Source organism: Pristis pectinata, chromosome 17 (genome assembly GCF_009764475.1).
Source record: "Pristis pectinata isolate sPriPec2 chromosome 17, sPriPec2.1.pri, whole genome shotgun sequence".
Taxonomy (NCBI): Eukaryota; Metazoa; Chordata; class Chondrichthyes; order Rhinopristiformes; family Pristidae; genus Pristis; species Pristis pectinata.
The window spans coordinates 14,235,530-14,252,709 of record NC_067421.1 but is presented as its reverse complement, the minus strand read 5'-3'; the positions used below and the strand labels follow the sequence as shown (position 1 = coordinate 14,252,709).

The window sequence follows — 17,180 nt, the reverse complement described above, 5'->3', positions numbered from 1 at the left end:
AATTTTTACATATGCACCATAGAAAGCATCCTGTGCAGATGCATCACAGCTTGGTATGACAACTGCTTGTCCCAAGACCGCTAGGAACAGCAGAGAGCTGTGACCACAGCTCAGTACATTACGAAAACCAGCCTCCCCTCCACTGACTCAGGAAAACAGCCAACATAATCAAGGACCCCTCCCACCCAGTCATTCTCTCTTCTCCCCTCTCCCGTTAGGCAGAAGATACAAAAGCTTGAAAGCATGTACCATCAGACTCAAGGACAGCTTCTATCCCAGTTATCTCTTGAATGGACCTCTCATGCTAAAGGTGAATTCTTGACTTCCCAATCTACTATGACATAGCCTTTGCACTTTATTTGTTTACCTGCACTGCACTTTCTCTGTAGCTTCTACACTATATTTCACATTCTGTTTCCTTTTTACTACCTTGATGTACTTATGTATGGCATGATCTGTCTGGATGGCAAGCAAACAAACAAAGGTTTCTCACTGTATCTCAGTACACATGACAATAATAATAGAGGACAGAGTAAAATAATGATGATAAACCTTTACAAAACATTTGATAGGCCTCAGCTGGTGCATTGTGCCCAATTCTGACCCCATACCTTAGGAATGATGTCAAAGCTTGAGAGATAATGCAGAGGCAATGTTTTAAAGTGGGATGGAGATGAAAGCGTTATGTGGAGAGACTAGAGAGAATAGTTGTTCTGCTTTGAGTGGAGAAGATTAAATAGAGATTTGATACAGATGTTCTAATTCCTGGAACGTTTTGATCTAGACACACATTTCAATGACTCTATAAATGTGTACTTAGATATCCAATACATGATTCTGCAACCAAAGTTCCTTGCCAGTGACAAAAAAGAACTGAGTGCTTATTTTAGTTAGTGTTACAGCAAAGCTGCTACTCTTACTGCTTCAGTTACTTGTTCCTATTGATATAAATGTGCATTTGAAAGTCATTATAGGAGGGTTGAAAATCTATTTTTAAAAACTGGCTGCTTGGAAATATATGCCGGTGACCTAAGACTGCAGTTGTATCAATGTTCAGCTGAAAGAAATCTCAATATTTTTGTGCTTTCAGTTAATTTTAATCTTTAACATTAAGAATTATTTATTTCAATTTTAACAGTGCTTACATATATGAATGTCAGAGACAATTAAAAACATTCAAAAGCAATGACAGTTTTGAGAGACAGCAAAGCTCCACCCCCAGATAGGCTTATGTCCGTGGTACTTTGGAGGCAAGGCCTCCGTACTACACATTTCATGGTCCAGTTGCCATCCAGACCAAGCCAATGGACTCCAGGATATGGAGGTCCAGTCATATAGCCCCTCAGCATTCATCCTATTTAAGTGCTGGGATGCGGAGATCATGGGCATTGTCACCAGGCAAATGGATTAGATCAGCACAATCCAGTCCAATACATAGCACCAAGATGATTCATCTGTATGACTTGTATTAGTTCTTGGTTGAGCCTGCAAAATCATGCTGTCCTAAACAAGTGGTTATAAACTTATGGTAACTGCAATGCAATGGGATAATGGAATTGTCCATTGAATGGACACAATGGCATATCCGCAGAACTTCCCATCCTGTAGCATTTCTGAAACCTGAGTTAAAGACTACCACACACTGCATTATACAAAACAATTTTTCATGTAACCAATAGAGTAATTCAAATAAACAGTGTATTAAGGAATAACTTAGCATAACAGTTACGTAGTGGCACACAGAGAGAGACATCTGTGCACGTCTGCCCTTTATCACCATTCTGAGAAAGAATTCCAAAACCTCCCTTTCTCAAAAGAAAAAAAGAAGCTCCTCATCTATGTCCTAAACGACAGCTTTGATAGAGGGCAAAACTCCACCCCAAGTTTTCTTTCAATCCTTACTATGCTGTCCAAGCCCAGTTGTCACCTGAAGTACATCAATGAACTCCAGGATATGGATGGCCAGTGCCACATGACCTCTGCATGCAGCCCAGTTATCATGGGCAGTGGTGCCAGGCAAAGAGACAAGATCAGCACAATCTGGCTAATAAACTAGCACCAGGATATCCAGTTCTAAATTCTCCAACTAGAAAGAAATTGCTTCTCAGCATTTACCCTGTCATTTCCTCTCAGGATGTATAAGTTTTAATAGATTATCTCTCACTCTTCTAAACCCATCCATTCTTTATGCCCATCCTACTCAATTTCTCCTACATCTCTAGATGTAGAAATCAAAACTGCACAAAATATTTCAGGTCTGCACTTACCAATGCCCTGTGTAATTGCAACAAGATATCTTCATCTTTGTTAAAAAGGCCGACATTCTATTTGTCCTCCCAATTGTTTACAATTCCTTCAAGTTAACTTTCTTTCAGACAAAGAAGCAGAAGTCATCCTTGATCCCACACGACTGCCTAAGAAGAGGAAGATTACTCTTGTTAAAAGCTTCTAATTTCTTGTGATATACTTCGGCAGAAAAATATATTAGATTGGCTACGAACTACTCCAATCAATGATTTATGTCCCTTATCCCTTTTCTCCTATATCCATTTATACTGATTTCCACTTCCTGATCTTTTTGTGAAGATCATTCCTCATCGATGCTCCTATGTCATCCTTTATTGCCCTCCTCTTCCATTTACCCTGCTCTGTTGAAGTATCAAGAACTTTGAAATATTTAGTTTCCACAATGCAAACTCTTCTCTATAACAGCTACTAGATCAAACTCATTAATTTGTTTTTGAATCATTAATTCATCTATCTGGCCATGAATACTTCTGGAATTCAGATGAAGCACCTTTAATTTTAATTTGATTTTTTTTTCTTGTTTTAACTTAATTCACGAATGTACTTTTTTTGTTAAAACTCAATAGCCTACAAATTCATTTACACTGGAAAAAATATGCTAAAAACAGCAAAAATGCAGGGGATTGGCATGAGCTTCTTTCTGGAGCCATTTGCACTTTAAAATGTGTGCATCTCTCATGTAATGATCTAAGCATTTAAGCAAGTTGTTTCTTTGCAATAGTACTCAATTTCTCAGGTGACACACACTGAATGAATGTAACCTGTACTGATTGAAGTCACATTTGCTCACTGCTGGATGTCATTACATGTACTGTAGAGCATTGCAAACAACCTTCTTCAACTAACCTCGGGAGCAACCACCCCACTTCTCAGATGTTATCCTGAAAACAGTCCTAGAAAAGAACAGCACCAGGATAGGAGTCCAACACACTCAGAGGCCTTGGAAGCACCACTGAGAGAGGCCGAGCAGTTAATACCAAAATTGATGTCACTAGGGACTGATCCCTCAAGAAGTTTAATGACTTTACATATGAATATATCATTATCTTGCCCACAGCTAACTTCCTACTTATCTTCAATCCTAAAATCTTTCTCATTTACAAAATTCTGATGATTTAATCTTGCCTCTTATATGCCAGCCCCACAGTCACCTTCCTGACTCACTGCCATGGGTCTAACATCATCAGTGAGGAATCATAGAGGAACAGTGATAAATTTCTAGATTATAATGGTATGCAAATTGGAAGTCACCTTGCAGATGCCATGGTGTCCAAAGAACTACTATCCTTGTTCTTTTAGACCGTACAGGCAATGTATTGTTGAGGAAGTCTTGGCAGTTGCTGACATCCATTTGGCAGATGTTGCTCACTGTCACCAACCAGTCTTTTGCTGAACAAAAGAGAATGGTGATGCTGGTAGAATGGGTGGCATTCCAGAGTGCTGTATTTCCCTGCACGAGTTCAAGATCCTTGAATACCTTTGTATCATGGTATTCATAAAAGCAAATAGAGCACTCTTCAGTATCTTTGGAGCTACACTCATATAGGCAAGTGAGGAACTTTTTAAAATTGAAAATGGAGTTTGAGTCCCTTGCTGCAAGGTATGTAGCCTCCGGCCAGCAATTAAATACCTGGTCCAGCTCAGGATCACCAGGAATTTGATGGTAGTGACTTGACCCTTATCATCCTAACTTTAAATGTTTCCAAATTCTTGCTGCATTCAAGCAACACTGTCTGATCCCTTATTCATTGGAGTCAGTTCCTTATCTGAATTGCAAGATTAAGTGGGGCCTTATAGGGCTTCTCTTTGTTGTAGTTTGCCATATTGTTCTTCCTTCTCCTTTCCTCCTCCACATCTCTCCTTCCTCTTCAATGGAGCAGCTGGCATGAGCTACACATACATGATAGCTAGATGAAGGAGGAAACAGTAGACAAAGTTGAAAACCCTTCTGCAGGGCAAGTCCAAGTATCTAACTTTCTAAGAGCCCAATGGCTCTCTCCCCAATGGCCCCACAAGACTCTGGGGAAATGGGGTCTCCTGGCTGGAGGCCTTCACCCTTTCTATCCTCTGGCAAATCAGCCATGACATTAGGCCCTCTAATTCTGTTCCTACATATGCAGGAGGCCAGCGAGACAATTATTAAAGCACGTGTTTTTTTTTTAAAAAGCAAGAATTTGGAAGATTGAGCAGAAATCTCTGCAATTCTTGAGCTGCAAAGTTCAACCTAGCTAAGCCCAACAAGGCCTCATCCAAGTAATTTAATAAACCAGCAAATAATTAATGAATCCTTTAAATAATCCAGTTGCAGGACATTTATCCATTGTTTAGACAGGATTTCCTGCACCATGTTATAATATTTAAGTGTTAGTGTATATATATGTATTCTCACAACATAGGAAGTGGCCATACAGCCTATTGAATTGATGCTGGGTGTCAGAGCATTTCCATCAGTTCCACATTTCCCAATAAACCATTATCCTATCAAGTCCCTAATTCTTCCATCCACCAACACAAGGGGCAATTTCGTCACCAATTAACCTATCAGTACATCTTAGGGATATGGGAGGAAACCAACAGATTCACGGGGAGAACATGCATACTCAATATAGACAGTACCCCAGGCCAGTATCAATCCCACAGTCCTTGGAGCTGTGCATAACAGCCCTAATTGTTGCTGCTATAGTTCTGTCTGCTGTATCCCCCATAAACTAGCTATCCTAAAGGCAGCTTTTACCTACTGCCCCATAAAAGAGAACGGAGAGATGTGGGAGGAGAAGGGGAGGTGTATTGCGATGCCAAATGAGCATAGTATGAGGATTATTATCACTCCTGCATACTTTGTACACAGGAGGCCCTGTGACTTGATGTTATAGGTAGCAATAGGCATGCTAAAATGTTCCAATTGCTATCATAACTGCACACAAAGAGCATTAAAAAACCCTGCACTAGGCAATGGAATCTCTTCTCTTTGAATTTCTTTGAAACTACTGTCGTTTTCTATCACACTCTGCTTTACCCAAATCAGTGGACTGCTCTTCGCGATTGACTTCTTTTGGTAGAAGTTTTCCTTCAGCTGAACCTTTCCTTCCTCTTCTTTAACAAAATGAAGTCCATCTACAGCTCTATGTATTAAATTTTCTACGGCACTTATCCCAAACCAGATAAAATGGAGCTCTTCCCAAAGAAGACACACTTTATTTTCCAAAAAACTGAGGTCCATGTCCCATGAATCAAAACTCTTTTCTCCCCATTCCACTCTTTGAGCCATACATTCCACTCTCTGGTCTGTTTTATTCAACAGCAACTTGTGATGGTGTAACCAGAATTAGTGAACAGCAAACATATTTTATTTTATTAACTTGTGTGTAATAAAACAATAACCTCAGAATAAATGTCAGACTCAGACCAACCTGATTTAAATTATCAATGAAAGTTAGCTTCATTGATTGAAGTAGCAATTATTTAAATATTCGTGGAGCAGAAATTGCCTTTTCCAAGGTGCCATTGGCTTGTTCATTTGTATGCTGAACTCCAATTATCAGACAAGGTTATATTCTGATCTGCCTTTTCTTGTTTCAGTACTCTCTTTCACATTGCACTTTTTAAAACCAGTTTCCTATGTGTGTCAAATTGTAGAATACTTTTGAGTGGTGCATTATTTTTTTCCATCCACAATATTTACATATCTAAAATAAGAGTTTCATGCATTTTGTTATAGATAAGAGAAATGCAGAATCATGTGGATTTTTAAACCATAAAATGTGGTGAGGAAAAATAATCTGTGCTCTCTGTATTTTTTTAAATAATGTCAAAACCTTACTTTTAAAAGAGGAAAACAGTCTTTTGTAGGCATTTGTTTGTGACCACCAGAATAAAATCATGTTTAAAATATGTACTGAAACATAGCCTCCAGATTAGTTCCATATATTATGGGTTTACTGTCTGGAAGAAGAAAATCACATTTGTCATTGTAGCTTTAGTCCCTCAGATTGCTGATGTTTGACTCTTCCGGTCATACAGTTATTGCATTTTTATATTTCTGAACCATCTCACCACATCAGACACTTCAGGAAGCTGAAACAGATTTTTCTTAAAAATGAGATTCATTTCTCTACAACACTGCACACATCTATCTGTAGCACCACATGGTAGGATTGTCACAGTTGCATCATAGCCAGAAATTCCTACTTATAGACAACAACTTGCAGAGACAAGTAAGTGGAGTTGACTGATTAGGAGGCTTTTGGGAAAGAAAGTGAATACATTTAAGTTGTGGATTCAGGAGATAGGATGAGACAACTTAAGGTTCTGCCACCAAATGTAAAGTGGTATGTTACAAATGGTGTGGGTAAGGGCAGAAATTATGCTTAGTAGAGTAAACTTGTAGGACAAAAGTAAATGAGCCAGGATACACAGTATGAAGCCTTTCCAAATGTGGGATGGAACAAAGCCAGAGAGAGATTAGTAAACAAAGAGAAGGAATTTTAGTTAGGTGTGGTGGCAAAACGGAGCCAATGAAGAATCACAAGTATTGCAGCCAGTAATGGAATATGATTAGCTATAAGAAAATTGCAGGGCACATTGTTTAGTACAGCTTGGAGTTTGTGGGAGGGTGCCAAGGACTGGTTATAAATATCATGAAGTAGAAAATCAGAGAGGATGGTTTTGACAGCATTGGGTTTGAACCATAGGCAACCAATGTTATGGAGCTGGAAGTAAATAGTATCCTTGTTGGATAGGTTACAGAATTTGAAGCCCAACTCAAAAGAGTGTTTCAGCTTGACTGCGTGGCCAATCATGACACTGAAAATTGAAAGTAAAAATTTGTAATAGTTTTACAGAACTGAATAACGTTTTTCCCCAGAGTACAGGGCTGAGAAGGGTGAAGGCTCTTCTATTGAATTTGGACTGGCAACAAGAGTAATCCATGAGGCGAAAGCCAGAAGACCATAGAGAAGATGAGGTTGCAGAGAAAGGCTTGCCATGCAAGGCTTGTAACCAAGAAGAAAGATGATGTTGGTTCATTGAACAAAGGAATTGCTGGGTTTGGAAAAAACAGTCCTTTTAACTCATCTTCTACCATCATGGTTGTTACTTGATACAATAATAGACTCATAGACTAATCAATCTCCAGCAATTGGATTTTAAAACATCCAGGAAAGACACAAAGTAAATTCCAGTGGTGAAGAGTTTTAGAAACAATACGCACCGATACGCATGGATAACAGTTACCACTTATCTTGCCTAAAATTAAATCATACAATGTTATTTCCTAAAAGAGACCCATCTAATCCCTATTTGAATGAATCAATACTAACTTCTTCCACCATTGTTCATTATTGTTCCTTATTACCCAGTCCTTCCACACCCTCAATCGTTCTGGTTGACCTTTCCATTTTTACTAAATAGCTGAATATACTTTTAACAACCAAACCAGGATCCAGTTTTCTAAAAGCAATCACAATAGTGATTTTATCAAGTGGCAGGATTAACTCATTATTTCAGCTCAATAACATCCATTATGCTTGGGATAGGGAGCATGGGACAGTTAGAACGTAGAACAGTATAGCACAGGAACAGCCCTTCAGCCCACCATGTCTGTGCCAACCATGATTCCCATCTAACTAATACCGTCTGCTTGAACATGGTCTGTATTGCTCTATTCCCTGCCTATGCATGTGTCTGTTTAAATGCCTCTTAAACATTGCTATTGTATTTGCTTCTACTGCCTCCCCGACAGAGCATTCCAGTCACCTACCACTTTCTGTGTAAAAAAAAGAAGTGCCTTACAAATCTCCCTTAAACCTCTCCCCCACTCGTCTTAAAGCTAGGTCCTCTAGTATTTGACATTTCCACCCTGGAAAAAGACTATCTTACTTATCTATGCCTCTCATAATGTTATATACTTCTATCAGGTCACCCCTCAGCCTCCAACACTTCAGAGAAAATAATCCAACTTTGTTCGACCTCTCCTTATAGCTAATACACTCCAATGCAGGCAACATCCTGGTGAACTGCTTCTGCACCCTCTTCAAAGCTTCCACATCCTTCCCATAGTGCGGCGACTAGAACGGCACACAATATGCCAAATGTGGTCTAACCAAAGTTTTATACAGTTGCAACATGATTTACCAGCTTTTATACTCAATGCCCCGATAGATGAAGGCGAGCATGCCATATGTCTTCGTTACCATCCTATCCGCTTATATTGCCACTCTCAGGGAGCTATGGATTTACACCCCAAGATCCCTCTGTACATCAGTGCTTTACTTGCCTCTTGCAGTTGACCTCCCAAAATACATCACCTCCAGATTAAACTCCATCTGCCATTTTTCTGCCCAAATTTCCAACTGAACTATAACCTGCTGTATCCTTTGATAGCCTTCCTCATTGTCCACAACTCCATCAATTTTTGTGTCATCTGCAAATTTACTAGTCAGACCTCATACATTTTCATCCAAATCATTTATCTATAAGGTCCGTGCAGAACACCACTGGTCACAGACATCCATTCAGAAAAACACCCCTCCATCACTATCCTCTGCCTTCTATGACCAAGCCAATATTGTATCCAACTTATATCTTATCATGGATCCCATGTGACTCAATGTTCTGGAGCAGTCTACCATGATGGACCTCGTCAAAAGCTTTGTTAACGTCCAAGTAGACAACATCCACCACCCTTCCCTCATCAATTATCTTTGTCATTTCCTCAAAACACTCAATCAAATTTGCGAGACAGGACCTCCCTCGTGCAAAGCCATGTTGGCTATTCCTAATAAGTCCATGCTTTTCCAAATGCGAGTAAATCCTGTCCCCCAAGAAAATTCTCCAATAATTTCCAACCTGTAATTTCCTGGATTATCTCTGTTGCCCTTCAAAAGAGTGATACTGGCCATTCTCCAGTCCTTGAGGACCTCGCCTGTGGCTAAAGAGGATACAAACATCTCTATCAAGGCCCCATACATCTCCTCCCTTGTCTCCCTCATTATCCTGGTATAGATTCCATCAGGCCCTTGTGACTTCTGCACCTTAAAGTTTTTCAAGACACCCAACGTCTCCTCCTTCTTAATATCGACATATCCCTCCCTGATCTCTCCGTCATCCATGTCCTCTTCCTTGGTGAATATCAATGCAAAGTACACATTTAAGACTTTGTGCACTTCATTTGAATCCACGCATATATTTCTTCCTTTGTCCTCAAGTGTACCTATCTTTTCCCTTGGTACCCTCTTCCTCCTAATATACATACTAAGGGCGTTAGGAGTCTCCTTAATCCTATCTTCCAAGATCATTTCATGGCCCCTTTTAGCCCTCCTAATTTCTTGTTTGAGTTCTTTCCTGCTTCCTTTATATTCCTCAAAAGCTTTGTCTGATTTCAACTTCCAAAACCTTACATCTGCTTCCTTCTCTTTTTAAAAACTAAACTTACAATATTTCTTGTACATCCAACATTCTAGAAGCTTGCCATCCTTATCTTTCATCCTAACTGAAACATACTGGTCCTGAACTCTAAACAGCGGACCTTTTAAAGACCACCAAATGTTAGATGTGGGTTTACCCCCAAACAGCTGCTCCTACTCTACTTTCCACAGTTCCTGCCTAATACTGTGGTAATTAGTCTCCTCCTAATTTAGCAATTTCAGCTGAGGACCAGTCTCATCCTTATCCATAACTATTTTAAAATTTATGGAATTATGATCACTGTTCACAAAATGCTCCCCAACTGAAACTTCCATCATCTAGTCAGTGCCATTCTCCAACGGTTAATAGTCCAACCTTCCCTGGTTGGACTATTAACATATTGTTTCAATAAACCCTCCTGGATGTACTTAGAAAATTCTGCCCCATCTAAGCCCCTGGTTGATAAAGATTTGATTTAAATGAGATAATTTTTTTTGTGCAGCAAAGTGAAGTCTGCCATGGAGGTAACAACATTTTTTAGATCTCACATCCAGATCAAGAAAGACAATATTACTGATTTAAGAATTATTTCAGCTGTAGTTAATAGGACACATATTTCTTAGCGAATAATTTGAGAAGAAAGGGTATGTCCTTTAGGATTAAGCAGAGGAGAATTTTTTTCACTTAGAGAGTGGGGAACTTGTGGAATTCTTTATCATGGTTGGCTGTGGAAGCTCAGTCATTACATTTCTTTAAAACAAAGATTGAGAGATTTCTGGGCATTAAGGGAATCAAGAGATAGGGACAGTGCTGGAAAATGGCACTGAGTTAGAAGATCAACCACGATCTTGATGCATGGCAGAGCAAGCATTAAGGGTCACATGGCCTACTCCTATTTCTTATGTTATACCACGTTTATATTAAAATCTCAAACCCAACCGAACTCCAACTCAGCCATTATTGTCTTGAAACAAGATGGACTGGGAGTAAATGTTCACGTTTTGATGAGGTCCTAGAGTTCTTTCTGGGTTTCCCAGACCTCGGGTAAACTTGGCAGTTAATCAGAAAAAAGACAACTTCGGGGAAAACAACAAGTTCTATTTATATAGCAGCTTCGATGTAGTAAAAACACCTCAAGGCTCTTCACAGGAGCATACTGAAACAAAAATAATTGCCACCAAAATATTCAAACCAATATCAGGGCTGATGACCAAATATTTGGTCAAAGAGATAGATTTTAAGGAGCACTTCAAAAGAGACAAGAGAGGTTTTGGGAGGGAATTCCACAGTGCATTGACAGCTGAAGCCAGGACCAATTAAGTTCAGGAATGCTCAAGTGTTCCAAATTCAAGGAACATGGATATCTTGGACTGGAGGAGATTGTGAAGAAAGGGAGGAGTGAAACCATGGACAGATTTGAAGACAAGGAAGAGAATATTTGGAAGTATAGCTTTGTTTAATCAGGACTAAGTTTCGATCAGCAAGAACAGATGCTTTGAGTGAACATAACTTACTGTGGGTTACAGCTCAGGCACAAGAGTTTTCAATGACACCAAGATTATGGAGAGTAGAACAGGAGAAAATGGCCAGAAGTGCATTGGCATTGTCAAGCCTCCAAGCAGCAGATTTAAGGATAAGGACTTGAGCTGCACTGGGGGTAGAGCTAGGTGACTACAAATGTGGATAAAGGTGGACTTCATGATGACTTGGATACAAGGCAGAAACCCAACTTGGAATAAATTAGACAACAAAGCTGTAGACAGACTGGTTCGATTTCAGACAACAGGCAGCGAGAGTATTAGAGCTGTCGAAAAATGAATGGTTTGTGACACGTATCAAGGAACGTAGCTTCAGCCTTCCCAATATCTGTATGAAGGAAATTTTACCTCATGCAGGCTTAGCCTCGGGCTTACTGTCTGTCAAAGCTGTCAGTGAGACATTCACGGACATCTGGAAACAAGCAGGCATTGTTTAAAAAAAATTATAAAATGTAAATTATATTTAAAAAAATTAAACCACTGAGAAAATGCTTTCACACACTTAAAATCAATTAAATGTATTTAAATTAACTAACTTGAATGAAATAAATTTACTTACCATTCTATGGGCAGCCACTCCTTCTCATTGATTTCAATGGGGCTGCTGTACTTACAATATTCAGATATGCCGGCCTAAGCGTAGGAAATCTGAGGAAGTTTATCAGCACTGCGCAGGTGTTCTGGAGCCAATACTTAAACAGGAGCAGAAAGCTGCACTTCAGCCCATACTCAGGAGTCCTGAGCTTCTATCCAGTTAAGTGCTTAGAAACAAATAGATCTGAGCAGCCTTTCAGCAGAAGATCCACCCCATTAGAGTCAATTTGCAATGTAAAATGAAAGCTAATGGTGCAGGGCCATAGTTAACTGGAGCAGAGTGTCTCATAGCATTCTTGCAAGTTGAAATCTTTTCCTTGCATTTCAGCTCAATAAAAAAATTGCAGTGTAAATTGTTGAAAGTGCACATTGATAAAGGTGCGGAGAGGTCAATGGAGTAATTGGCACTGTAGTGGACGATGGGATTAATTGTCTACCTCCTTACCCAATGAAGTTTAAGGATAGAGAAAGAAACATGTTACAGGATGGAATACAGTGATTTAGGTGCAGAAAGGGAAATAGAGGAAGCTGAAAGAATAGATTAACAGTGACATCAAAAGGGAAAGCAAGAAAAAAATTCAAAAATTTATAATATAAGATTTAAAGAGCATTTAGAAATAATTTGCTACCTGCAGCAAGGTTATTTATTCTTTTACTCTTTCTTTTCTGGGTCTTTTAAAATGGTGTGGTGTGGCAGAAAAATAAATCTCATCAATAGTGGGGTCCTTATATTGTAAGACCCCATCCTTAACTTTCTGCAGCTAGTTTAACTCATTGTTATGTTGCCAATCCAGCAACTCTTACAGTATCCATAAACTGGCCAAGGTTGAGTGCACCACCATGACAATTACAGTGCAGTTGGTTGAAGTAACATTACCTGAATAACGAACAGTTAAAATTGCAACTGCTTGAAATTTTGGCAGCAGGGAAGTTTGGGTAAAGTTGGAAAAGGATGAAGTGGTTTAATAATGTCTCCTATGTTGCAATAATGACAGCAGTTCAAAAATTACTTCTTTAGCTGCGAAGCTCTAGAATTTTCTCCTTAAACCTTTTTCCATGACTCTTTCCTCTTTTTTGTTGCCTCTTCAATCAAGCTTTCAGTTATCTGCTTTGGCAAAGCATTATGTAGCAGGGTGGCAACTTTTTGTTTGATAACACTCCAGTAAAGGAACTAGCTCATTTTTGCAATGTTAAAAGGCTCTATATACTTTGAAGCTATTGTTTTTGTGGCACTGCACCTTGGACAACCTGATGGTGAAAGATGCTATCTAAACCCAAAGTTTCTTTTTGAAACTTTTGAAGAAATTATCGGCATGGTGTTTTCTAATACAAAATGTGAGATTTGTGACTCACAGTTTATGACCTCTTTACCTCAGGTAGCTGAATTTTTCATTACACACTAATAACAGCAAGTGCCATGAACTTCCAGTTGTTTTGTCAGCAAATTCTCAGTCAGCCACAACCTTGCATAATGGAAAACCTGTGCCATCTATTGGGAGGCCTATAGACTACCAACAGAAGTTGAGGCATCAGCAGATGGTTTTTCTAGTAGCTCCTGCTGTTAGAGCAATTGTTCTTTTCTTTTAAATATACATCTATAAACTTTTCTCATTTTAAAATTTGAAAAATTATGGGTTAGCCAGAAGTAAGAAGAACATGCTGGAGTTTTGCCACTGCAAGGGAATATGTAATGGATATAGTTGATTGCATTACAATGAAAATCCCTACACTGGAACTGGAACCAAGCATACCTACAGGGAGGAGTTAAAACTGTAATTGTTTTGATAACTTTTGGCATTTGGAAAGTACAAGTACATTTGGAAAGGATTGAAGTTATCTAATAAAATGGAGAAATGAAAAGCATAAAAAAAACAAAGCTAGATTTTTATCACCTTTTGCCTTTCCCATCACGTTAATCAATGCCCCAAGTGACAATGTCATTTCAGACTATCTTTGTGGCATCATAGGTCTAGAAGCTCTTCAGGACTATCAACAACGTCTTGCTATTATATAGTAACTTTCATGTAGCAGGCTATCCAAAATCTTTACAAATTACTTGAATCAATTTTAAGGGATAGGAATAAACCTTCAATTAATAAGGATAGTCAATATTGACTTGTTCAGGGAAAGTCATAGATCTGAATTATATGTTTGGATTTTTTAAGGAGGGAACAATGAGGGTCAATGAAGGAAGTGCATTCGATGTTGGCTACGTGGCCTTTACCAAGGTTTTTGATAAGGTCCCACAAGGCAAACTGGTCAAAAAAACTAAAAGCCTATGGAATCCAAAGGAGAATGGGAAATATGATCCGAAATTGGCTCAGTGGCAGGAAGCAAAGGGAAATGGTGAAGGACGTTTTTGAGACTGGAATGCTGTCACACCAGTAGGGCAAAGGACCCCCTGCTTTTTGTAATATATATCAATTAACTAAACTTAAATTTAGAAGGCATGATAAAGAGGTCTGCATATAACAGAAAAGGTGACTGCGTAATTGACAACGAGGAGAAGAAATGTAAACTGCAGGAAGATCCAAATGGTTTGGTGAATTGGGCAGGAAATTGGCGAATGTAATTTAATCAGAGAAGTGGGAAGAAATGCAGATGGGGAGGCGGAACAAGGCAAGGGAATACAAAATTAATGAAAGAATTTGGAGAATATCGAGGAAACATTATGATTCCACAAATTGGGGAGCGGCGCAGAATTTTATAAGTGCGTTACCAGGATTGGAAAATTGTAGCGACCACAAAAGATCGGTTAAGCTAGGGTTGTTTTCTTTGGAACAAAGGCACATGGATAAAGTAAATGCAAAGGACCGATTTTCCTTTGCAGGGGGGGTCAAAAACCAGAATGCATTGATTTAAAGTGATTAGTAGAAGGATTAAAGGGAAGAAAAGGAAGAGCTTTTTACCCACCCAGAAGAAAGAATCAGTCTAAAACTCCCTGTCGGGGGGGGGGAGAGAAGAGAAATTCTCATCACTCAATAAGTGCTTGAATGGTCACATGAACATCTGTGACCTGCGTAGCCGGGAACCTACAGCTAGAAGGGAAGCACGGAGACTATAGATGTTGAAATCTGGAGCTACAAACAAGCTGCTGGAGGAACTCAGTGGGTCCGAGTGGAAACCCTGTATCAGGACCCTACAGTTGGAAGGTGGGATTAAACTCGGCTGCTCTTCTACAACCAGCAAGGGCTGAATGGCCTCTTTGTAAAATTTGAACGATTCTGAGGTCCCATCGAACAACATGTGCCACATAGAAAGACCAGGAGAAACCAAAACCGTTGGTTTGAAGGATATCAACTGCTACCTTTTATTGCTGAAGGCTGGAGGCGTAGAGCAAGAGTAATTTCGAAGTCCGGGCTGCGGCTCGGTGAGTGCGCTTGCGTGAGGCGCAGTGAAAACAAACGAGGGAAGCGGTGATTCGGGGGATCTTTTTTGCCCTGCATTTTCAATTATTCCATCTGGTAGATTTTTGGAGCCCGAGGAGGAGCGGCGGCGGCGCTTGATGGACGACGCGGGCCCCTCGGGTGACACCCACTCGGAGAAAAGGGGCTGGACCGGGACACGACCATGACTTGGTGAAAGGAGAGAGAGAGAGAGCGCCCTGTGTGTGGGCAAACACCAACCGGCTTCAACGTTTGCGAAGGAAAAAGATCTTTTTTTAAAAAAATTAAAAAATACCAGTTTTAAGCGGTGAGGAGGAGAGGAAAAAAAGGTAGAAAACAGCCATTCACAGGGCGGCTGGAGACGGTGATCTTCGGAGGTTTACCTCATTTTACATCTAACAAAAACATTATTTTACGCTTTGTGTCGGCGAAGACGACGAGAGGAGAAGATAATTTTTTTTTCTCTTTACCCCTCTGGTGCACAATGAAGGCGCCCGTCCGCCATGTTACGATGATGGCCAGGAATTGACTGGAATTTCTTTTTAATGTTTATTTTTTCCTGTACTAATTTTTAAAAATATCCCCGTCGAGTTTAATCTTTCCCCCCGCCCTGGAGGGAGGGAGGAGAAGGAAAGAGGGAGGGAAGAGAGCCTGAGTTTGCAGCCGCCGCTTTGTGCCTCTCACTCACCCCTCTCGCATTCGGCGCTGCCATGGCGGAGCAGGCGTATTCCTGGTGAGTAGATTTTCCGAGCCCTGCCCGGGGTTTTACTTGTCCCTTCTTGCCGATGCGGAAGGGTTCGGGAATCTCGAGTTGTTCTGCTGTGGTGGGGCGGGGTGTTTTCATTGTAGGCCGAGGCTGCCTCGGCCTCGCAGTTTGCAAGGGCCCGGGAGTAAGGGGGGGGGGCGGGGGGAGGAGGAGGCATTCTTTGCATCGCCGGCGACTGGAGGGCGCTATGGTACCGACTGCAGCTGCCGCCGACCTCCGCAATGTTTCTCTGGGATCTGACCGAATGGAAGGGGGCAGCGCAGCTTCTATGGCTGCATTATTTTGTATTGAGGCACAGGCTCTGGTTGCATGCATCTCAGGCCCAGAGCAGCGAGTCAATGACACGTTTTGATTTTGTTTTTAACCCGAATTTGTGGCACCCGTCTTTGGTGGATGTATGTCAACTCCTTGCAATTTAGATGCCAGCAGCATGAAAATCAGATACGTCAAACAATGCTTGGGATAACAGGAGATTCTGCATTTTTTTAAAAGAATGTATAATTGCACTGATGTTCAGGTCTACTCGGCCAGTGGCTAATTGTTGCAACCATTCGGGGTTTTAAGCCGCACAATGAATATAATGGTCTATAGTATTCACTTTTTAGGATTAAGAATGATAGCTCAACCATAAGTGAGTTTGTTAGCATTGCATTTCCATGCACTTTTTGTTGTGGTAACTAGTTCTAAAAAAATTTAAACGCTGCAGAAATTACATTTTACAGACTGACAGAATCCACTGTCGCCTTAATGTTGGAGGGGATGACTGAGTTGCATAAGTATTTAAATATTTTTAAAAGCTTTCTGGATCTTGTAATCCTGTAAACACAGGATTTTTTTTATTCAACTGGATCTATTGATGTATATTGAGAGAACTTTACAAAAATTTGTATCATGTTCAATTCAGTGTACTCATTTAGTATAGTGTACAGCATGATCGTTTGCATTCCATTGAGACTAAAGGTGCTATTTTTCATTGTATGTTAGGCACAGTGAAATCTTTAGTTATAGGTTTTGTGTTTTTTTAAAAGCAAGACTAACGGTCAGCATCTGTGAATGCCTTTGAACCCCCAGTTAAGCTAATTGTAGAAAATAACAATTGTTTTTAGTTTGTACCATTGGGAATATAATCCCAGTGCTTCAAGTTGACATACAATGACCTGGAGAATATCAGAATAGAAGGGCAAT

The 17,180-nt window shown here is 40.0% G+C and overlaps 2 protein-coding genes across 3 annotated transcripts in view; one reads left to right on the top strand and one right to left on the bottom strand.

Moving 5' to 3' along the window:
* LOC127579647 (hepatocyte nuclear factor 1-alpha-like) overlaps positions 1–16,002 on the bottom strand; it is a 232,297-nt gene extending 216,295 nt beyond the window's left edge. The window contains exons 1-2 of one of the 2 annotated variants that reach the window (XM_052032570.1): positions 15,918–16,002; positions 11,598–11,661 (exon numbers count right to left, since the gene is read on the bottom strand). In XM_052032570.1, the coding sequence (XP_051888530.1) occupies positions 11,598–11,602 (5 nt within the window). In that variant the 5' untranslated portion in view covers positions 11,603–11,661; positions 15,918–16,002. Of the gene's footprint in view, positions 1–11,597; positions 11,662–15,150; positions 15,294–15,917 lie in introns of those variants that run through there. The other variant, XM_052032569.1, reaches the window with a different exon arrangement.
* sppl3 (signal peptide peptidase 3) overlaps positions 15,815–17,180 on the top strand; it is a 145,637-nt gene continuing 144,271 nt past the window's right edge. Inside the window, exon 1 of the mRNA XM_052032571.1 lies at positions 15,815–15,962. Within this exon, the coding sequence (XP_051888531.1) occupies positions 15,940–15,962 (23 nt within the window). The 5' untranslated portion in view covers positions 15,815–15,939. The remainder of the gene's footprint in view (positions 15,963–17,180) is intronic.